The following is a 24,731-nucleotide window of genomic DNA, read 5'->3' on the forward strand; positions in this document are numbered from 1 at the left end:
TTTTTTTCCCAATAATTTTCTCATACAACAGAAAAAATTTCAACTAAAATTCACCATAATTTTTCCATGTTTCAACATTTCAGGATGTTTACTATACAAGAATTCAAATACGTAAGTAAACAAACCCAATTAATAGAAATGATAACCAAATGCAATGGTCTTTCAAGAAAATTTTCAATTTACTAAGGGCTATCTCCTTATTTGAAATCCTGTTGAAAACCATTTTAAAATGGTTACTTCACTTTTCTCCCTACATAATGGTATAATAGTATTTATTTACTCTTTACAAAGGTAACTGACAATCATATACTGCCTTCAACTTGTCATTTTAAAAAATTATGCTGCACCACACACATGGAAGCTAAAGATATTTCTGCCTGTTGCATCTCAGAATTCAAATAAAAGTTAAGTTTTTTATAAATTACTATCAAATTGTTCCCTTCTTCCTCTAAATGCATTACCCTACAATCTCCAATTAACTGGAATCCTACTCATAGTAATTGTTATTTTACAAGGGCAAATTTCCAGGAATTTAGAAGTAGAAAACACAAATCAAATCAAGATTGTTCTTACTTAATGCTGATACACTGGTGGATGCGACAAAAAGTCTCAAATATAAAGAGACGAGCATTTTCAATGAAATCCTCAAGACAAGCCACCAAGAAGAAGTCATTCACAAGCACCTATGGGTATAAAACATAGAAGAAAAAAATTAATGGCATTGACAAGCAATTTTCAGAAACGACTCAAATACCTTGTCTACTTTAGTTAACGTTCCATTCACTTCAATTTTTCTATCTAGTACCATGAGTCCTACACCACAGCACTTTCTAGTACACCATGTTCAAGCCTCTAATAATTTACACAAACAGTGAAAGAACTGTTGCAAGAAAAAGACATAAAGACGGCAATGTCTCCTTGTTCTGACCTTAAGTCAGAAAGCATCCTTCTGGGCCGACCCCGTGGCTCACTCGGGAGAGTGTGGTGCTGGGAGCACAGCGGTGCTGGGAGTGCCGAAACCACAGGTTCGGATCCTATATAGGGATGGCCGGTGCGCTCACTGGCCGAGCGTGGTGCGGGTGACACCAAGTCAAGGGTTATGATCCCTTACTGGTCACAAGAAAAAAGAAAAAAAAAAAAAAGGAAAGCATCCTTCTGACAAAGTAGTTTTGCCCTGTCCATTATCCTACATAAGCACCTTAGGATAATAACTATTTAAAACAAATAGTTATGAATAGACTAAAGATATGAATATTTCTGTGACACTAAGTAGACGTGGAAAAATACAAAAGAAAAGAATGCAAGGGGCGAGTCCTATTCCTTATCTATGGTATAATTAAGAGAATATTTTAATTTCAAAAATAGCAACCATGTGCCCTCTTACTCTTGAAATCACAGCAAGGCCTAAATACTTAGTGTAATAAAAATACACCAATATTTACTTTAATAATGCCACATATGACTACAAGGATACAAATTATCTCACTAGATTCTAATTTTTCTGTTTTGTCTAATATTTGAAAATCACCTCTGAATATGTGTTTGCGTAATGATTTTCTTTCTTAAGAGAAATAAGATTTTATTCTGTCAACAAACTTTGCCTATTTTGTGCAAACTCTGGGTTCAAAAAGATAAAACTGATGATTAGCAACTTGTGAATCTGTTTAATACAGCTACATTTAGCAGTTCTTAGTTTAGTTTCTCAAAACCTTCAAACTAACTAACTCAAAACAACCATAATCTAACTCTTTTACAGTTGCTCTGAAGATACTTTATAGTTATAAAACTGATAACTACAATGAATTGCCTGGTTTATAGCAAATGTTAAATACAATCACGTGAAAAATTATAATAAACAGCCCATCTATGAAATAATATAAGAATCACAGTTGTGATGTGCAATTCAAAGTGACCTTGCCTGTACATATAAAATATTTTACATATTTACGAATTCAGGATAAAACATGAAATTATGGGTATATCTGTAAATTTAAAATACCCCCAATGTTTTAACAAACTGTTTTAACCGAAGGAATACTTACACATGACAATATTAAAAAGGTCTTCACCCCAGCACATTCCCAATCTGCCATTTTAAGATTAATAAACATATTTCTAATTAATTCATTAGTTAAGACAATTAAAGATTAACTACAATACTCAAAAATGTAAGAATGTTATTAGTTTACAAATAAAAATTCATACTTACTGATTCACATTCCCTCAGTTTTTTCTGAGCCCCATCAAAGTCAAAGTTAACATATAAGCATTCAACAAATTCTGTAATTGGGTCTTTATATGTGTAAGACTCCTGTAAAATTAAATCAAAGGTCAAGTTAGATCTGGTTCAACACTTTTTAGCAGATGGCCTCTACAATATCCCAATCTTCATGTTTTCTCCTTCCTCACCATTAACTTCTTGCAAATTACCTAATATGCAATTGCTCAATGCAATTGCTCCAATCTTGATTCCAGATCACACCTTTGGCATATGTTTTCCAAACCAAGTTCTCCAAATTCTCATCCTAGAACCACTGCAAAAGCTTTCAAATTCTGCTACTACCAAAGTCTCCTTTAGTCAATAAGCAGTGATGAACTTCCCCAAATAGGATATTCATACTCTACTGAATAGCATTTACTTCTCTGTATTTAATTCATTCTTAGATCAAATAAATATTTAAGTTCCTTTTCTAATCCACGGTTTTTGCTGAGAAACTCACTAAAAATCAACCAGCAAGGCTGCAGCTTTTGCCCGACTTGGGGACTATTTATACTGTGTTCTATGTAAAGGTCACCTCCTCTGAAATTATTCAGGTAATGACCTCTCAACAAGCAGCTCCAGGCTCCAGATCTTCACTCTTTGCATTAAGAACAATACAAATATATAATGTACATTAAGTATCCATCTAGAAGAAAGCAATAATCACTCATATCACATAAGTATATTTTGAACTTAACAACAGTAAATGCCCATTTGAGGCTGTTCTCTCTTCTAAACCTATGTATACTTCCCTCCTATTTTTAAAAACATTTTTACCTTAAGAACTAAGACTCCTACTTTAGAAAAAGAGGTTAGACCTTAAGTTTAGTTACTTCAATAAAGATTTGTTTTTACCTGTTGGATAACTTTGACTAGATCTTTTAGCACCTGCCGGCGTTTTCGAACATCTTTGTTTGTTATGACTGCTGTAGTCAAATAGCGGAGAATATGTGGACACATTGTCTGAATTGCATTAAGATACCTAAGGTAAAAATATAAAATTTATTTAATATTTAATAACTTACCTAGTTTTCCAGATCTATAATGCAGTGTGTGTTAAGGAAAACACTTGATCACCTCACTATATTGTATTGTTTCACTAGCCTAAGAGTGTAAACATTTCAGAATGAATATTATAAGGGCGTCTCCTCCAAGAAAATAAAGAAACAGAATCCAACCTCAGAAATCTAAATGATGAGAATGCCAATTGGTATTCCCCAATTTGGAGTTAGATGGAAGACTCATTTAAGAGGCTAAGAATCCTATTATCATTGTTAAGTAATAGGGTTTTAGAAGTCCCTTATACATATTGTCAGTCTGTTCCAAAAGACTACTAAGCTATGACTTTCATCACCCATTAGAACAAATGTATGAAAACCTTCTATGTGCAAAGCACTCATCATAATCGGAAAACTGGGCACTTAAACAAATTAAAGAATTCAGGGAATGAAAGACCAGAAACAATAGGAAGAAGGAAACTATTACAGCATTATAGGATCCCGATTAAATTGGTAGCAGTGGGAATTAGGAAGGAATACCCTGTACTGACCAGCAAAAAACCAAAAAACTAAAAAAACGACAAAAAAAGGGAAGGGATAGATGCCAGGTAAATGTCGACAGGGTCCTGGCTAATTTTTAGCAAATCCTCCTATTCTGATGATCAACAGTGGACAGTCCTGTCATTCAGTTTGTTTATCTTATATTTCTCCTGCTCAATTTCCTCAAATAGCTCCCCATTTACTTATCCAATAGGTACGAACTGAGCACCTCTGTGTGAAAGGCAGTACAGCAAGTTCAGAATTATTAAATCAATAAAGTTCATTTCTCTTAGCTGAATGTTCAAGCCCCAACTACCCATCCAGCTCCACCTCCCATCATACCACCACTGACTGCTTCCTGCTTCCTTTCTTTAAGCTCTTCCCCACAGATTGCTCTCTCCCAAACATATACCCCTGAAAGCCTAAATCCTAACCATCCTTCAAGATCCAGCTTAGAAACCTTATCTTCCAGGTCCTCCAGACTATGATTAATAAATCTTTATATTTTATTATATTATAGATTCCCCACAAAATATTGCTTGAACTCGTTAGAGGACCCTAGAATCTAACACCTAATGCTATCTAGTCCTACTTAGTCTCCCATATAGGCCCTCTAAATAAGGCAAGGTATAAAAAGAACCAACATCCACTCAAGAATAAAACAATTTCTAGGAAGATATTTAAAACATATCAGCTAAAAATCTCGTCATGTGAAAAATGAAGCCTGAGTTTCACATGGAAATTTTTTAATTGTAATACTTATTCAGAGCAACTGTTTGTCAATATTCTCTTGCCAGAGACCTCATGTACAAGCACAGGAAAGTATGACTGTTTTTCTTAATATCAGTTTTTTTTCTTTTTTTTTTTTTTCGATTATTGTTGCCCCTTACCAAAACCTCCCTTCCTCCTCCCTCTCCTCCCTCCCCCCCAACAATGTCCTTTCTGTTTGCTTGTTGTATCAACTTCAAGGAATTGTAGTTGTTCTTAATATCAGTTTTAAGAAGGTAATTTTAGTAGCCATTTATTTAAAGGTACTCATTCAAAAATTTATCCAAAAATATACAGAAATTGCAAGTTTATTAATAATAAGCTTACTGAATATGACGCTAAACTCATATTCCCTTTTATTTATTCTAACTTTATAATGCTGTACTATATTTATCTTCATTATTTTCATTGGAGGGTGACTTCTTTAGGAAATCATCTCTGTTTCTGTGAGTGTATGCCAAAGGCCGACAAAGGTTTTGTTAAGGACCAGATAGTCAATATTTTCAGGTTTAGGGGCAAGAGGCAAATTTGAGAACATTACACAGGTACTTGCATAAAGAGAGAGAGAGAGAGAGAACAAATTTCCAAAATATTTTATTGACAAAATTCAAAATATAGCAATATCTGAGTATAATTTTAAAAACACAGGTCTACTAAAGAAGACCAATGGAATTCCTTCATCGCGAATAACTTCACTTAATTGGGTTCACATCTAGAGGTTCCTATCATTAAAACTGATTGAAAATATTTATCTGTTAATGTTGACCTGTAATGAGATTTTACACATTTAGTCATTAAAAATGTTTTTCACACAGGTACTACCAAATACTACTATCAGTTCACAAGCATATTATTTTAATTGAGCACAATTACTGCATGGAAGGCATTTGTCGAATTCTGTTAAATTCTTCTTTTGATATTGTCTTTTAGCATGTCATTACACTGTAGATTAATCACTTTGATCCAATAGCAGTTAAATGAATTCTGAAATTTTAAAATTTCCCTTGTACTTGCAATGTAGTCTAAAACCATCTGGAACTATAATTTGAGCTTGAAAATATATCTGATACAATTCTGTGTGGGAAATACAGGTCTTGCTTCTTTTAACAGAACGGAAAATGTGTAAAACAAGTGAACACTACTTGCAATTCATACTATGTCAGTTGTCATTGAAATGACTTTACCGCAGTATCAATTTTACAGGTAAGCACTGTTTTTGCTTGTAATTTTAAGTTGAACAGATGAATCTCACCCCGGAGCAAAGTGCTCCCAACATCCTCAATTCTAAGCAACTATTCTCAATGAAAGGCTAATAGTTTTAAATAAGTTTCTTATCTCTGGACATACTTCTTTGGCTGCTGCAATCAAACATGATTTAACTGAATCACCACTGGTAAATGACTTTCCTTACTTGGCTAACAAAAGAACCACTCAGAAACTTACTTTGGTCAAAGCTTCATTTTCACTAATTTTTGTGAGGAAATTCTGCTATGATGTGATATTCCATTTTAAATTTTCTAATTTTTCCGATAGCTGCTTTCCTGTCAGTTTGCCATGAGTGCTTACAGTTTGGTAATGTGGATGTATATTGTGTCAGTTCAATGCTTTGCTTTCTAATTCAATACAAAAAAATCCCCACTCCACTGTGCCTTAAAAGCACATCTGAAATCCATTTCTCTCTCCTTTTGTCATGCATACACACTGGTAATTTAAAAATATATAAATATGTAAATAAATACAAATAAAATGTTGCAGTGTGGAAATGCATGTGGCACAAAAAAACACTGCCCAGGTATAGCTGCAGCATCACTGGGATTTGCACCAAGTGTGAGGCAACAAAACTGTACTCTGTAATCTCTGTTTCAACTACTCTACTCTACTGTTACAATTCAAAAGCAGCCAGACTATATATGTATGTGAATATGTGAATATGTATGTGTGTGTGTGTGCACGTATATACCAATGAGAGTGGCTGTTTTCCCATAAAAATTTATGAACACTAAAATTGAAATTTCACATAATTTTCACATGTCACAAAATCATCTTTATTTTTTTCCCAACTACTTACAATGTAAAAGCCATTCTTAGATTGCAGGCCATATGAAAAAAGGCTATGGGCCAGATTTACCCCCAGTGTTTACAAATCTCTGGGTATACAGCATGACCATGGCTTCAGACTTCCAAACATAGCAGAGGTGTATGCATGTATCTAGATATGTATATATCTATATAGATACACAGAGGAGGGAGTGGAGATTAGGAATGATTCTTTCGAAGATCTTTCAATTCACATTCTTGTAAGATCAGCAATTATAAATTTAGTTCAGATACAAGCAAAACCACAGATATATGAGGGAATCTTCAAAAAGTTCATGGAAAGATTCACATTATCTTTTAGTTATATCTTTTCACAAACTTTTTAAAGTATCTTCGTATGTTAACAGCCTACACATGACCATTGTACTCTTTTGTTTTATTTCCCTGGCTTATCATCTCCTCTGTCAATCCAAATTGAAGAGCCAGATCAATTTTCATCTTCACTGGATTTCAATTCTCCAAAATAAAGTGTACAGTATATTTAGCATGCACAATACAGCTATACTTATTAAATATATTTTTGTGCTACTACTTACGTTATTTACTTTGGATTGTGAACTCTATACCTTCTCTATTTTTGAAATCAAATTTTATTAATTTTTTTCTTTTAAATAAGAGCCTCAATATTCATCATGTTCTGAAGTATAATTTCATGATAGGTAAGTAAAAATGTTTTCGTTTATTTTTTCACTCTAGCACAATCCTGCTCCAATTATACAATTTTATGAAGGTTTTTCTACAGTGTTTCGTAACTGTAAAAAAATTTAGTAATCAAAAGATAAGACAAAATATGCTATGAAATTAAAAATATTTAAGTATCTACTATGTGCAAGATGCTACAAGAGTATATAGAATAAAAACCCTGCCTTCAAGTATGCTTATTATAATCTAGTTGGGGAGATAAGGCAATTATAAGACGGTTTTTTTGTTTGTTTGTTTTAAAGTCATTAAGTAATTAAATAACAAGTACAAGGTAAACAAAATATACAGGAATGACTTCATGAAGGAAGTAAACCCGAGCTGAATCTTTAAAAAAGGTAGGCTTTGGATAAATAGAAAAAAGAAGAGAAGGGCTTGTCAGGGAAGACAGGCTAAAAATAAAAAAAGGCAGGACACTAAACAGAAATTCAGATAATAGCCCTTCAGATAATTTTCAGATGGGGACACCTCAGCGGTCATCCTGAGCTAAAACATGAAAAAGAGTTTTCGTATCAGGAACAAATTAGAAAATATAGGGTTAAAATAGGCAGTAAATGTCCACCAGGACAGATTCTGGTGACTTGTTAATAGTAAAACTTGAAATATCTTAGGAAATTCATGTCATTTTTAATTAGAAAACAAATTAAACATTTTTACTAACTGAACTTTGCATCTTTCTTTTTACAACTGGGGAGTAATAAGGCATTATATTACAAATGCATTCTTTTCCCTAATAGTATCTACATTTAGTGGCAAAGCCTCATCTCTAATAGCCTATGAACACTGTTCTACCTTATGCCTGATGACACCTAATCTTATATATTATGTTACATTTAAAAGTTCAACATTTTTCAAATGTGTAAATTATCCCTATTTTAGATTCAGAATAAATGTTGGCAGAAATGGTAATATACACGGTGTAAGAGACTTTAACCTGTACTGGCATCTAAACTTTAACTTCAAGGACAAATGTATAAATTATCTCCAAAGTGCTTTTATATTTAAAAAAAAAAAAGGCCTACAATTCACAATCTATGTAAAGTATCAATTTAACATGCACTTCATCAACCACATTAAACTGTAATATTGTGCTGTTAGAAATTAAAAACAGGAAGAACATAATACTTTCTTCATAAATCTCTATCAGAGAACTGAAAAATACATACTGATTATAGACTTACAAATGCAAACTACATTCTTAAACTGAACAGTAACTAGTTCTCTCACGCAGTCCAAGAAATAGCTGAAACAATGACCTGTCAGTCAACAGACAACTCATACGAAAAAAGTCAGAATCAAGCAAAAATTAAAATATGCCATGAAGACATTACTAATGAAAAAGAAAATATGATGCTAAAATTAATAAAGACATAAAATGATGAGAACCTGAATCTATGGCAAGTAAAAACAAAAAACAGTATATTTTTGTGAACTAAAAGTCACAATTTACTGAGTAGTTTTCTTTCCCACATTTCTCTAACAGGCTGTTTCTGTTTTTAAAAAAAAAAAATAGTTCCATAAACACAAAGGTTCTTATTTGGGGGATGATATGTTCTAAAAGTGACTTATGAAGATGGTTACACCACTCAGTAAAATTACTAAAAAAAATCACTGAATTGTAAACAAACAAACTGTTCTGATACCTTAGCACAAATCAAAGGAGAAGCAGACATCAAACTACATAAACTATACTATCAGTCACTGTATTTTCAACATCACACTTTCGCAGTTAAAAAAAAAAAAAAAAAAGCAGCCAGTTTCAACTATGTCCTTTATCAGGCAATACAAATTATTAATTTCCAAAAATTTCAAAGCCTGAGTACTAATCTTTTTAATATTCTCTATGACTGTAAATGGGAAGCATGTATAAAGCGCTTCTGCCGTATAATTCAGTGTCATGTTGTCTCAGGGAAAAGCATTTGTGTGACTGAGCAGCAAGATGAACTAGCTGTTTTTGTCATACAACACTATTTTTACTTGAAATGAAGAGACAAACCAAAGCCATTCAGACTTGCGTATTTGGCAGACATTTCTAGAAAATGAAGTGAGACTATCCTTCAAGAAAAACAAATGATAAAATTAGAGCTTTCAAGAAAAGCCAGAATTTTGGAAAATTTGTATCTGCTACTGGAAGCTTGACAGCTGTCCAATACTTAAAGCCTTTTCCAATGGATTTGGTAGTGATGTTAACAAATACGTTTTTTTGGTGATGTATAACATCAATACATTGGAATACCTGCATTACTCACTGGACCAATATTTCCTAAACAACCAATGCATGATGGTATAAGATTATGCATGAGTAAAAGATCCATTCCAAGTGTAAGATCAATATAGTCCAGAATAACATTATAGTTTAGTCTCCAAAAATTCCAGTGATATGGTTTCAGATTCCACATTATAAATAACCTTTAAAAAACTACTGCTTGTCAAGTGTATTTGTACTATCAAAAAATAATATTCACAGTTATCTGAAAAAGCTTTTAGACACACCTCACTTTCCCAAATATAAATATGTGAGGCTAGGTTTTCTTCATATACTTCATATACCAAAAAAAACAACACATAACAGCAGATTGGATGAAAATCAGGTATGAAAACCCAGCTGTCAATTAACCCAGCAAATGAAGGGGTCTGCAAAAAATGTAAAGCAACACTACTCTTCTCACTAAATTATTTTGTTTAGAAAAAGTTGTTTTTTGGGCCGGCCCGGGGCTCACTCAGGAGAGTGTGGTGCTGATAACACCAAGGCCATGGGTTCGGATCCCATATAGGGATGGCTGGTTAGCTCATTGGGTGAGCGTGGTGCTGACAACACCAAGTTAAGGGTTAAGATCCCCTTACCGGTCATCCTTTTTTTTTAAAAAAAGAGAAAGTTATTTTTCAGTAAAAATATGTTATTTATATCAACTCTAATCAATTTTTTATTTATCAATTATATATTTTTAAATTTCTGCTTTAATATCTAATTGTGTATATCTATAACTATCCATATATAGATAGATATAACTAAGGCAAAGAAAATTACATTCAACTACTGTTAATAGTGTAAAAGGGTTCCAAGACCAAAATGCTTAAGAATCATTGGCTTATAACAATATTCCCAAAGATAACTCAGATGTCATTTGCCACTGCTCCTTCCAAATATGCAATGCCTCTTCAGTGTGAATCTCTATCTTATTTTAAAATTTAAAAATCCACTTTTGGGTACTGTTTTCCTTTTGTAAAGATCTGATTTTCATCTTAAAAAATTCTGGGATCTCAATTGTATTACTTTCTATTTCAATACTTGTAACAAATGGTTCCACTAATGAATTAAATACTCTATTTTAATTTCATAAAAGCCAGAGAGTTATAAAAAATTAAGCCATACTGTTTCCCACTCCCCCTTATTTGTATTACAGAATTTTCATAGTGGGTTTGAATACTTTTCTTTTTCTTGTTTGTATTTTTTCCTTTATTGCTTGAAAATCTTCTAAGAGTTGGGTGAATTTAATGTTCCTTTCTGGATACATATGCAACTACCAAAAACAGAGGAAAGTGGGTCTACTACTAAGTGGCAGCATGGAAAGCCAATTCCTAGTGATTCCTATCTATGGCTGAGGTCAGGAAGAGCTTTCCTTATATTTAACCCATCCACTAGGCATCGAGATTGGAGCCAGCTGTCAACTCTGCCCACTTGGGGTAGATTCATCTTCCCATTTCTGACTTTAGGAATATCAATCAATTCTTAGGACAATCTTACAGGTTATTCAGAAGGAAGGCAAAATATCGAATGGTAGTGTTTTTTAATCTCTTCTCATTTGGATGGGTATTTGATTAATCTCCATAAATATTAAGAAATACACCCTCAATTCTTGAATTTGAAATTCTCATCCAACACCCTCAAATTTCTCTCAATGATATTACTCATTATCTTTCCAGGTACTCTAGATTTATCCAATGTTGGTATGTCTCAACTACTACCTGAGATTATAACTTGTAATTGTCAGTACCACAAGTAAAAAAAGCTTCTAAAATACAATGGCTGCACAAAGGGTACAGGAAAAAGTTTCTTATTAAGAACGATGATACAAGACATTGTGCTCAGAAGATTAACTAAACAATGCGCCAGAGCACAGACAGATTAATCACTTTGGTAAGAGAAAGGTACCAGATCAGGAAGACCTGAGAAGAATCTGATAAAAGATATTAACTTATTTTAGAAAATACTGGGGGAGAGAGAGGAGGTAAGCAAATGTTGGAAATGCTCACCCAAGTGTTTATAGTGATACACATACCCCAAAATGTACATGGTCTGGGTCCTGGTGGCGAGAAATGTTCTTATTGTGAAGATGGTTATATTAGGCCAACTTAGCCTGATGGTGCGATTAAACATCCCAGCCAGATTCCAAGCATTCATTAAGCAACCTTCAGCTTCTTATATGTCTTTTTATGTATTAGACCTATAGAACAATCTGGTCAAATGTTCCATGCACTTAGTCCTTTTAGCATTTATACATTTATACTTCTCATTATAAATCACTGATGGTATTCTGGTTTTATACATTAGTCTTTTGAACTTGATTCAGCTTTGTTCTTCACAAATCTACCCATAGGATATTGCCAAATAAAGTTGCTAAGCTTACTGTGTCAAAGGCCAGAACAAAGTAACACCACCCTTGTAGGATCTTATTTTAGTGGGCTGTTGACCCCCTCCCTTTTTTAATCTTTTCCACTAGCTTTTTATTTACTTCAATATATGGATTATGATTTATATAACTTTTCAGATTACGAATAACCTATCATAGCATCCAACTAACAGTAAAGTATACAACAAACAAAAACATACACATATATATAAAGTTTTAAAAATTATATATACACAACTGAATTTCCCACAAACAGAATTTAAGAAAAAACTGCTCAGATAGAATGAGGCTGTTACACATACATTAGTGAATAATATGAATCGAGAAGGCATATGTAAACACTATAAAATATCTCCAAGAAAAAAGAAATAACTATAATGCTATATAAATTATAAACTTTCATTTCTCATTATTTATTTTCATTTAAAATTATAACTTTGAAATACAGGCAAAGATCATTTATCATTTTGTAGTTCAATGCCATATAGGTTTTTGTTTCTTCTTTGTTCAAACGAAGAAATATTTAATTTCCTCTGTTACAGAAACTCCTCTGCTCATGTTTAGTTTTAATATACTGGACCAGCCAGCATGTCATGAAAATACTGACTAAATAAATTAATACTGAACTTAAGTTGCAATGTTAATATGAGAAATAAATGAGGCTGCTAAAGTTGCTTCTACTAACAAATTCAGGGGAACATTTAGCACATAATGCAGAAAACAGATTACATGCCTTTTAAAAACTGCTCTGTTTCTCTATGAAAAAATTACTGTCATTTCTTTGATTTCTAAATATTTTTTCATCTGTATCAATAATTCAAAATTCTCTTAAATTCAAAGTCTTGGTTGATTTAACTGAAGAGGTCAAATATTTTAAAGTCTTAAAAAATCTTCCTTAAAAGAGGGCTGGCCAGTTAGTTCAGTTGGTTAGAGCATGGTGTTATGAGCATGGTGTTAACACCAAGGTCCAGGGTTTGATCTCTGTACCTGCAGCTCCCAAAACAAAACAAACAAAAAACCTTTCCTAAAATGAACATTTAAAAAACATGTGTATTAATGTGATTCAGTTTAGATTATTATCTCATCAACCTATCCAAAAATATCACTAAAGTACTCCTTTGAAGACTCTGAAAATTATAAAAACAATTTAAAACCAGGTTATCTAATCTTCACTGATGTTTTATATCAAAAGGATATTAGACCATCTATTTCTAAACTATACTTTTGTAAATAAAAATACACATTTTAGAAAAATGTTAAAATCAATTTTTTTGTTAAAAATGTGTTAAAATCATAATTTGACAGAAAACAATGAGCAGAAATCAAGATAAAATGTAAGAACTATAAAATCTTGATTTAGAGGTTGGCAAATAACAAAAATATGGCTCAAGAGTTTATGTAAAATTTGGCTAACAATACAGTCAATATAATCCATCCCATGAAGCAACTGCTAAAACATGTCACTGCAATCTTGAGCTATATTAATAAGGATATGTACAGGTAACAGGAGCTAATATTGCCATTGTCATCTATAACATTTAGATAATAATCCTAGAATCAGGTTTCAGTTTTGAAGATCCAGACTTTAAGAGACAGATAAATGAAAATTATCTAAGGAAGGCAACCAAAATACTAAAGAGTTGAAGAACTATGTTATTTAATAAAAGTAAAGATATTTAGTCTGAAGGAAACAGAAGTAAACTACGTGAAGTGTTTCCATAAAACAGTCCTGTTTTCTTTTTTTCCAACCAAACCAGAAATAATGGGCAGAAGTTTCAGAGGCACTTGACCTCAATTGGAAGAGCAAATTTTTAAAAACGATTTTTTGCTAACAATAGAATGGTTTCGTTAATAAAGCAGCGAATTTCTTACCACCAAAAGATTTTTTAAAAGATGGATGACAGAGCAAAGAGAACATAAAAAGAATTTGGAATATATATATTCCTTCCAAATAATATGGGTTAGAGCCTTATTTCTAAAGCTTTATTTCTAAAGCTGGAATCTCATTAAAATGCAGACTCTCATTTAGTTCTTCTAGGGTGAGTCCTGCAATTCTACATGATGCCTATGCTGCCAGGCCAAGGACCATACTTTAAATGGCACTTTAAAGGGCCAAGAGTACATTTTATCAAATAATTCACTTAAGAGTTATGTTTAAACTTTTCAGTTAACAATCAAATCTACCATGTGAAGAAAAAAAACAAAATGGGTGACAACCAAGTCAAACGTTAGAAGTACATTTTAAGTTTAAAATATTCCATATAATTTCATATAATTAAAGCCAAAATTAAAAGTATGCAGTAAAATAACTTACTGTGGCTGGTAAAGGAAGAGATCAATAATATTATCACGACCTTTGGGGTGGTTGAAGAAAACAAACAGAGACCAATGAATGAGCCATGTTCGCTGCTGAAGAGACTGAAGTGGAGAACTCACAGACTAAAGGATTAAAAAATGTACACATATGACATATTAACATATGAGAAAGTGGCAAAGGAATAAACATCACTGATTTCAAAACTGTAATTAAAACTGTAATTAAAATCTAGACTCTTCTAAGGCATGCACTAGAGTCACATTCTCTTTGCATGATCCTCAACGTTCCGAATTAGCACCTTGTTCTTAGAGACACATTCCGTAATGTCCACTAAACCAGTCTTAATAGTTCACAAATTATAATCATTTAAGAAACATTATTTTAAAAGCAAGGAATGAACTAAAAATTTCATAAGTGGTCTTATTAGACATTAATTGTGGATGAAAATTGTCTTCTGCATAGGACTTCCAATAATAGGTGGCACTAACAGCGTAGTGTCATTTTCACTGGCATAAGAAAAAGGGCACAGTAGCTGTAACAGAAATGAAGACTGAGTTCTTTTCCCTAAGAGCCAAAAGAAATTTGATAATTTCTTTCAAATTCATTCAGTGAAACTAGTCAACCCACTAATGCACTGTGACTTTTGTCAGGTCAACAAAAGATAATCTGAAATTTTTCAAAGTGCACCGTGTTGTGCCTTACCAGAAAGTGTGAAGAACACATAGAAATTTCAGAGAATCACTCTGAAAAATTGTAACTCACATTATTATCTATGGTCTCTTTTAACCGTGTAAGGTCTTCCATGGCTGCATCCCAATTCTGCATTAAGATTTCAGAGGCCAGTTTTCCCCAGAGTGAACTTAAAGCATTTCTATCTGTTGCTGGAACCTGTTTAAGCAATCATAATTAATTATTAATTATATTCTGAATACTCTGGAGGAAAAAAAGATGATGTTTATTTTTTACCCCATAAATCCATCTAGCCTACTAAAGGACCAACGGCTCTCTATCTAACTCCAATTATTTAAGTCCTTATTAGATCAAACTGGCTAAGCTGTTTCAAGTAATTTAATTTACTAAAAATACTCAGCTCTTTAATATTCAGTCTAGATCAGAAAATAAAGCGTAACTTTTAAAACTAGGAAACAGTAGCACCCTCTCAGTGTAACCCATTTCAGATAATTCACACACAACTAATCAAACTTAAGATACCTAATACTTCAGAAACCAAGTTAGAGTAATAGGAAATTTGTCACTCAAATCACTGGAATAAAGATGTGGGAAATCAAGACTTATAGATCTTATTTACAGTGTAACAAGAAATTATGTACAGAACAAAAAAATTTCCAAATTATGATACAAATGGAAGGGTTATGGAGGGAGGGGGTGGGAGGAGATGGAATTAACAGTTAATGAAGGGTTATGTACTGAGCAAAAGTTTTCTCATATAACCCTAAAAAAACCCAAAAGGTAGATGATATTTTTTTTATCCCTATTTTCAAAAGAGGAACTACTGTATAGAGACACTATAACTTGCCCGAAATTACACTTCTAATCATGAAAGCTATAAAATTTAATACTGCTGTCTTAATCTACTAAAAAAGAGGAATAAGGGCCAACCCTACCTCTTCTCTCCACTGGTGAAAAAATTTCACAAACTCAAAACGCCTATAAGGACCAGGCTAATAACAAAAATCAGTAAAGTAGGACTCCCTCTGAACAAGGCAACATAAGTAGGTAAAATGACTGAAGTGATCATATGTGCTAAGCACCGAAGCAAGTGAGGGTATTAGTGGGAGAAGGATACATTTCTGCATCCCTAGTTGAAATTTTGAATTTAATTTTTCAGTGATATGGTAGCATAACTGTAAAGTACTATTAGTATATATCATAATTATAAGTTAAATAAAAGTCTATGGGCAGGATCAGAAATCCAATCACCAAGTACTCTGGCTCTGCCACTTACTATTAACAGCTAAACAGCCTGCACTTTAGTTTCCTCATCTATAACATGAACATAGTAATAGAACTCACCCTGGTAATTCAGTAGTTTAAACAACATAATACATGTAGAGGTTATACCACCTGATACATAGTAAAAGCTGGATAATTGTGAGTTATTATCAAAATGATAATAAAAATGAAAATATCACAGTACTAAAGGTATCTAAACTTCGGGGACCATAATACAGACTTTGCCTACACTAAGATTCTTCCTTTAGCAGTAATTAATTCAAATGTACCGAATAACACCTAGCAAACTCTAAGAACAGGCAAATAACACAGAGGCCAAATTTGTAAAATTAAATTTTGTAACATATCCATGAAATCACTGGTTCTAATTATTTTCATAAAGTATAACCATAATAGAACTCATACATAAATATTCATGTCAACTTCATTTGTAATAGACAAAAACTGGAAGTAATCCAAATATATGCCAACAGATAAATACATTAAAAATTTTTGACATATTCATAGAATGGAATACTACTCATCAATAAGAGCAATCTAACTTTGGATACTCACAATAACATAAGTGAATCTCAAAAGTGTGCTGGCAAAAATAAGCCAGACACAAACATACATACTTTATATCACTCCATTTACGTGAAATTCTAGAAGAGGCAAAACTAATCTAAAGGGACAGAAAGCAAATCAATGAATATACAGGACCAGGGGTGGAGTATGACTCCAAAGTAGGCACAAGGGGTCTTTCTGGAATGACAGAAATATTCTTTATCTTGATTTGGTGGTAGTAACACAGGTATATTCATTTGTCAAAATTCATTGAAATTAAAAACTGATTTATAGAAATCCATAAAACCATTGTTTTAACTATAGAGGATAAAATGATCCTTATAAAGAAAGAAAATCTAAGTACTAAAATATTTTATCAAATCTAAGATGCCATCAAGATACTCCATTATTTTACTTCTATTATTTTATTTTTTTACTCTATTATTTTACTTTTCTAAAACCAAAACAACAACCAATTCAAGACACATTCCAATTTCAGATGTTGAAATATGAAAACCTTTGTTGAGAATGAATATGAAGTAGACTTCTTCTACACTAACGTTACAACAAGGTACATCAGAGCCAAAACTTCAGTCAAGACCTTAAATCTTCCAAAAGTCATCATTACTTAAGCTATCTTGAGCCTCAAGGTACAATACAGTTGGCTCTTGAATAATGCAGGGAGTTAGGGGTGCCAACCCCTGCAGTCAAAAAAAAAAAAGTCCATGGATAATTTTTGATTCCCCAAAACTTTACTAATAGCCTAGTGTTGACTAACAATCAATTATTTTATGTTATACATATTGCATACTGTATTCTTACAATAAAGTAAGCTAAAAATGAGAAAATGTTAAGAAATTCGTAAGAAAGAGAAAAGCCACATAAGATTACTTTTTACTGCCATATGACGCAATTTATTGGAGAAACTCTCACGTGGAGGTGATCAGCACCACACAGAACTTTAAGCAGATACTTGCAACACTTGAGCTCACCACAATAACAACAGGAGGTGACAATGCAATTATTACAGTAATATAGTATGTACTACAGTTAATTTTATGCGGTTATGATTTAATACTGTATCTTTACATTTGTTTACATCTCTACTTCAAATGGTGCCAAGTATGGTCTGTGTTTGTGTGCCTAAGTTTTGATACATTTTAACTTTTTATGATAGATTTGTATATATTTTATGATAGTAAAAGATAAAAGAGACCAATATCTACATATATTTTATGCATTCATGACATACCTTTTTCTTAATTTTTCCAATAAACTTGGCTATGTGGTTCATCTGTGAGTTTTTTCAATTTTTCACAAATCTCCAAAAATTTTTCCAATACATTTATTTAAAAAATCCATGTATAAGTGGACCTATGAAGTTCAAACCTGTGTTGTTCAAGGGTCAACTGTACTTTTAAATCAAATAATATGTATTTAAACAGTATATACATTTTAAATCCTGACTGGGGAAAAAATGGCTACAAAAATATGATCACCAATGGTCTTATCATTTTAAAATCACTTTTATTTCAAATAGCTGCTGAATGGAGGGATGGGTTATATCTTAGAACCAGACCAAAGGCTATAGTGAAGACAGACTTAACAAAATAATTAACAGTGTTAATAACTTTTAAAACAAAAATGTTCAAAAACTCCTACCAAATCTTCTCCACCATTTCATTTCAATTAACACATTTCTTGAAGCATAAATCAAAGTAGTTTCACAACCAAACAAGGGTACCTAAACACTCCTCAATGTATTCTAAAAGCTACCAAATCTTTCTAAAATAAAGGCAGATTCTAGGGTCACACAGCTTTAATTTATACAACACTGACCTACAATAGGTCATTCGGAGAGTCAAATTCTTCGCAGATCAGTTACAATGGCTCTTTCATAGCTTATGTTTCCCTAACCATAGATTTAAAAAGAATAACCAAACACCAGAGAAGAATTTAGAAATGAAATAAGGCGACTGCAAAAAAATAAAATTAAATAACTAAAGTAAACCATTGACTTTTTTCACCCAAAATCCAAAACAGGATTTTTATTTTTGCTATTAACAAAATTTCAAACAAATACATAAATTTCACAGTAGTATCTATCTAAATCAAAGCAAAAGCTAAGTAATATAATCTATTCTTGTGAATGCAGCTTTCTCAGCCTCTGCCAATATGCCAATAGGAAGCAACCAACTCCAACCTAATTTAAATGTTTTGTGGCACAAAGAGGGACAAAATTTAAAAATGAAAGGCACGTAACTTCTAAGAACTATCCAAACTATATAGTGTCTGCTCTTACTGTAAAGCATACTAATTTTGTGTTCATAGTATTCAGTCACTTAACCAAAATGTTATTTGACTTCCAGCACAAGATTTGTTAGGGTAATGCAAAAGCTTAAAACTAACCCAGAATTTTTAAGACACGGAACTAACTTCACATTTTAAAAAGTTAACTTAAAAATTCACAAATCCCAGTCAGCTACCAAAAGCAAAGAAACAAAAAAATAAAAAATTCCCAAACCCTTAAGTATATACCTATTACTCGCACAAACTTTCAGACTAATTATAAAACCATACTACATAAACACAATGATATTATTAAAAGTAGAATGTGTTATATATGTTAGAATAAAAGCTTTTTGTAGCAGTACAGCAGGTTTTTTAATCCCCAAAAGGTTCATGTGTACTACTCTGGCTCAACTCCATGTCATTACAGTTGGCTCTTCATATCAACCTGCTTTCAAGGGTGGATATGCTAGAAGAGTTTCAATATCTGGATTTCCAGCAGTTACCTTAAGTTTCCATGTCTTAGCAAAATGGCACAGTCACTCACTAACCAGCAACAATAAATTTACTGTGCTGGAACTCTAACATGACACTAAATCTTCATTCTCAAAATTCACTCCCAGCATTACCAAATGATATGAATAACCAACTCTTTTCATGTACCTGTAATCATACCAGCCTTCTGATTTTACAATACCGGTTTAAGCTGTTTACATTTTCAAAGTAATCAACTTTTGCTCTCCTAAATCCCTGGTAATATTCAAAGTAAAACTGATGGAATTTTCTGATAAATCACTACAAGTTTAGCATCACTGATTACCTTCAATGCACTTACAAGCTAACCACAACTAATCTGTAAAGTAAGAATTCATTTACCAACAAGAGCAAGAGAAAAGTAATTATTTTCAAATCAAACTTGGAAATAAACAGAAAAATCTTTATTTCTTTGAAAAAAGGATGGTGGATAGTTTTAAAAATCAAGTTGTCTGTAAAATTTAAGTGTAGGAATTACCTGAATCAATAATACCAATTGTCTGCCCCCCCCCCCCCCCCCCGCCAAAAGGAAAACTTAATTTCCTAGAAAACAGCTAAGGACAGCAGCCCTAAGTCTTTTCTGTGTGGCAAGTAGAGCTAAAGTTGAAGAAAAAGCAAAAGCAAATAAAGACGAAAGAAACAGACTTTTCCAGGATTGGAAGACCAAAAGTCCTAAGAGGTTTTTATCTGACTTCTAGAATTAACTAGAGAAATCAGAGATTTAGACACTTGCTTACTAATCCAAATTGAGAAACAAATTATAATTTCTCAAATGAGAGGCTAGTTAAAACAAAGGTATTTTGATTACTCGAGAAGGCCTCTTTAATACAATTACCTAAACAGAAGACAGAATAAGAAAGAAGCCTGCAATTTGAAGGCCTGATTTTTAATCTGGCTTCACACAACTCTCCTAACAAAAACACTGAATCTAGGAACTTGTTAAATAGATAAATGAAGATAACAAACATGGTACTTTGTGGCTAACAATACCGTTTAAGCTCATCTGCACCCCACAGGATGAAAACATCATTGACTTTTATATCCTAACAGCTGAGGGCAGAGGTAAATAGACAGAAGTTACTATTAAGGGCACAAAATATTTTTAAATACCATTAGGATTCCACAGTTATTTAGAACAAGTTCAAGGAATACATATAGCATAAAGTATTTAATTAAAATTAGGAATTACAGATTTATTCAATATTACTTATTAAATGCCTATAATGTACCACTCATTGTGCTGTACAGTAATATTTTAATAACAAATCCATTACATGATAGAATTCTGCTAATGCTAAAAATTATACAATTATACATAAAACAACAAATCAATGGTTCCTACTTTTAGATTTCAAGGACAGGTTAAATCTCTCTCCAAATTTTGAGGCTCTGACATAAACTTTCCTGCTTCTTTCTTTTTTTTTTTTTTTTGTGGGGAAAGGTTCCATTTTTATTTCCTTTGCCAACAACTGCTGAAAACTTAATGGACAGACTCAAATCTATAGATATACTTTGAGGAACCAACGGAATACTACAAAACAGAAAATAAAGAAAAAAAAATTAAAGGACTTACCAACACTCTAAAAAAGTAAAGATATTCTGCTGCTCCTGAGTAATTCCCACATTCATATTGGAATTTTGCATACCTGTAGAGTGTATCTAAATATTCTTGCCTAAACTAAAAAAAGAAGGAAGGATTAAGTTCTATTTGTTAATTTCGAGTTTTAAAATTCCATTCATTCATTCCTTTAAAAGATCTCAGAAGTGAATTCTTTCACTGTCTCCCAAAGGTTGCCACCACAAATAAATAATATAATCAGAGAAACACTTGACTCTTAAAATACACATTAGGAATTGGTCAATTTAACGTTCACAAATTGGCCCCCAAATTATACCAACTTTTAGAGTTAATAATGCAAGAAAAATGAAAGTAAAAAAATCTAAGAGGACTCCAAACGAGAACAAATCCACCAAACATTCTATATAGAATCCAGAAAGAGTAATTTGTGCAGTGGTCAGCAAGCCTATTGTCACAGTGACTGTCAAATGAGAAATAAAGCCTGAATGCAAGTTAAAGAATTAATCATATTTAAAGCCTTACATTTTGAGTTAACACAAGGGAAATGAGATTAGGAGATGACAGAAAAGCCTATAACATTTAGTTGTAAATTTGATGATCTATGAAGACCTTGATAATGTCAAGGGCTCCTGAAATCCACAAAACAGCAAAAGTATTACTTAATTCTATTGCTCAAAGCATTTCAGATTCAAATCTACTTGTCTTTACTTTCTAATCCATTAAGAAAAGGCATCCTGTGTCCTTTAATACCTAGTTTGCCGTTGGCACTAACAAAAAATGCTATTATTATCTAAAGGTGAGTATAAGCATTTATTTTCCTATTAGCATCAATTTTTAAAAACTAAAGTTTCAAACACACCAGGTATTATATTTAATAAGATAATGTGGAAATCATATTCTTATGCCAAGCCATAAGCCTATCTGTACAGCTCTAGTCTTTAATCAGCCTTACTAAAACATGACTACTTTAAAACGTTTAATAAAAACTACTTACACCATGCTTGTCTGCCAGGTAGTCAAATAGCATCCGACCATCCCTTAATAAACAAAAAAACCCAAAAAGTATTGTATTTTATGGACCACAGCAAACAAAATCAACATATCCAAATTCTAAGTTATTACTCACACAAAGCTATTTTAAATATCTTAATATTTAAATACTAGAAATAAGACTTCCAATAAAATAAACATATTTCATGCTTTGAACATAAGAAATAAGAACACAAGGGGAATAACAAAATTTAAAACTCATTTTAAGGTTTCTTTAGCCCCAAATGAAAACTATGTGTTCAGTTTCACCATATCTAAGGTAAGATCATTAGAAGTTTTTCAGGTAATAAAACTAGAACACTCTATTTATAGCAAAGTCAGTAGTCTAGTTTGGTGGTAACCTACTGAGAATGGCATCTGCTCTTTGAGGTTACATTTCTGATAGATAATATAATCTAAATTTATACAGACTCAAACAAATGTACTGTACTAACTAGCAGGAATTAACCCTACATATAAATTTTGTCCCTCTCCCCAATCTGTTAATATTTTTCATAAGAACACTGATCTGACAAATTTACAAGATTAATAAATCGTGTCTAACTTACATGATATCTGTTACATAGCCTATATAATTTTTATCTGTACCAAAATGCCAAATAACCCAATTTAACTGTTCTTAAATTAGCTTTGCATTAACTCGAGATATTGGCAGACTGGTAAGAGACAAATTAATGACAAAGACACCAAGGTGCAGGGGACAGATAGGCACAGTTGCCTACCTTATGAGCATTTTCAAAAATGAAAACATTTTCTTATGCTACTCATAAAAAGGAATACACTATAGCATGTCTTTGGTGGCCTACTTTTATTTGAAGATTTAATGGGGAGTGGATATCTCATCATTAAAACCAATATGGGTATAAAATAATACTGAATGTGAAGAATGCTTGAAATTTTAGCATAAAAGAATTTTAAAAATAAACTTAATGTTTGTTATGTATCATAGTGAATAACTTTGTGTTTCATTCCTTGAACCACTCAGGTACATAATCACTGTCCTCTGGATGATTGAGTATTTCTGGGAAAGTATGAGAAGTACGGTACTATATGTTCAATAGAATTTTAAAAAGGAGAATTGGTAGGGAGAGGTTATTAATTTGAAAATAGGTACTTTATAAATTTAATTAGGTTACAAGTTTTTAAGCACACGGTCCTTTCATTTATCTCCAGTGTAGTGCCTATTAAGCTACAGGAATGCTGTTTTTCCAATAGTTGGTGAACACATCTATATTCATCTTATTCATACCCTAGTACCATTACTTCTCAGTCATTAAGTGTCTAAAGCATACTAGATTTTTTGTTGTTTTCTCTCATCTGGATTACTTCAAACGTCCCTTTGTGAGCACTTATACATGATTTGAAGGTCTATAATTATATTCTAAGAATATACAAGTAGTTTAATATAATACATACACAGTTAGATCTGTTTACAAGATACAGCTCTGTGCATGTGTACTGGCATATATATGTAGTATAACATGGCATAGTATAACATGGTATAGTATGGCATAGTAATTGTTTAGTATTTACTGCTTTTCTAAAAATATCTGGTAACACTGTACCAAAACACACACACATACACACACACAAAAAAACAAACCTAGAGAAAAATTTGGTTTGAACACATATTACAGAAACTAAAGGTGCAAGATGGCAAAGTCTTTAATAATTCCTTTTAAGTGAATATACTGGTAGCTAAGAATCATCACAATGGCAATATTTAATTTTAGTAGGAGGTTTTATTTTTAAATGTTTCTAATAAACCAAAAAGCTTCAAATATTGACATATATTAAGTCAGACTAAGGCACACGCTTTCTTTGAAAACCAAACAATAAGTCTGTTTCTAGCTAAAGGGAAATTAGAAATAAAATAATCTTATCAGCTTGACACTACTCTCCTTGGGCTGGGCACGGAGGTTGGAAGGATATGAGAGAATGGAGCAAGTGATAAAGTGAGCTAAGGTTTCTCTTACAGCGAGTAACCCATGTGCTCTAAGTATTGCCCAGGCATAGGGTTTAACCACCATTTGGGGTTAAATAGTTCTTTGTTGGGGAGTGAGAGGAGGAGTATCATCCTATGCACTACAGGATGTTTAACAGCATCCCTGGCCTCTACTTGCTAGGTGCCAGTAGCACCCCTCCAGATGTGACAACCAAAAATATCTCTGGACATTGCCAAATGTCCCCTGGGAAGAGGTGAAAGTGGGTGGAACTGCTTCAGCGTAATCAGGTATGGATAACTGGTAAAGAAATTTTTAAAAAAATTTAGTATTAACATTCATTATTAAGGAATACTGGCCCATATGAAATAAGGATAAATGAAAGTAAACAAACAAATAAAGCAATTATTTAAACCATGAACTTTTACTATGGAATACCAGATACATTTTTGAGGAAATGGGAAAAAAAAAAATCAGTGATTGCCTGGGTTTCAGGGGAGGGAGGG

General features: G+C 32.5%; 1 protein-coding gene across 1 annotated transcript in view; it reads right to left on the minus strand.

Annotated features, from left to right (window-relative positions):
- EIF3E (eukaryotic translation initiation factor 3 subunit E) overlaps positions 1-24,731 on the minus strand; it is a 43,750-nt gene that overhangs the window by 11,820 nt on the left and 7,199 nt on the right. Inside the window, exons 4-10 of the mRNA XM_063079606.1 lie at positions 22,227-22,269; positions 21,227-21,331; positions 15,073-15,198; positions 14,308-14,432; positions 3,116-3,242; positions 2,210-2,311; positions 574-683 (exon numbers count right to left, since the gene is read on the minus strand). Coding sequence (XP_062935676.1) covers positions 574-683; positions 2,210-2,311; positions 3,116-3,242; positions 14,308-14,432; positions 15,073-15,198; positions 21,227-21,331; positions 22,227-22,269 — 738 coding nt within the window. The remainder of the gene's footprint in view (positions 1-573; positions 684-2,209; positions 2,312-3,115; positions 3,243-14,307; positions 14,433-15,072; positions 15,199-21,226; positions 21,332-22,226; positions 22,270-24,731) is intronic.

Source organism: Cynocephalus volans, chromosome 15, assembly GCF_027409185.1.
Source record: "Cynocephalus volans isolate mCynVol1 chromosome 15, mCynVol1.pri, whole genome shotgun sequence".
NCBI classification, from domain to species: Eukaryota; Metazoa; Chordata; class Mammalia; order Dermoptera; family Cynocephalidae; genus Cynocephalus; species Cynocephalus volans.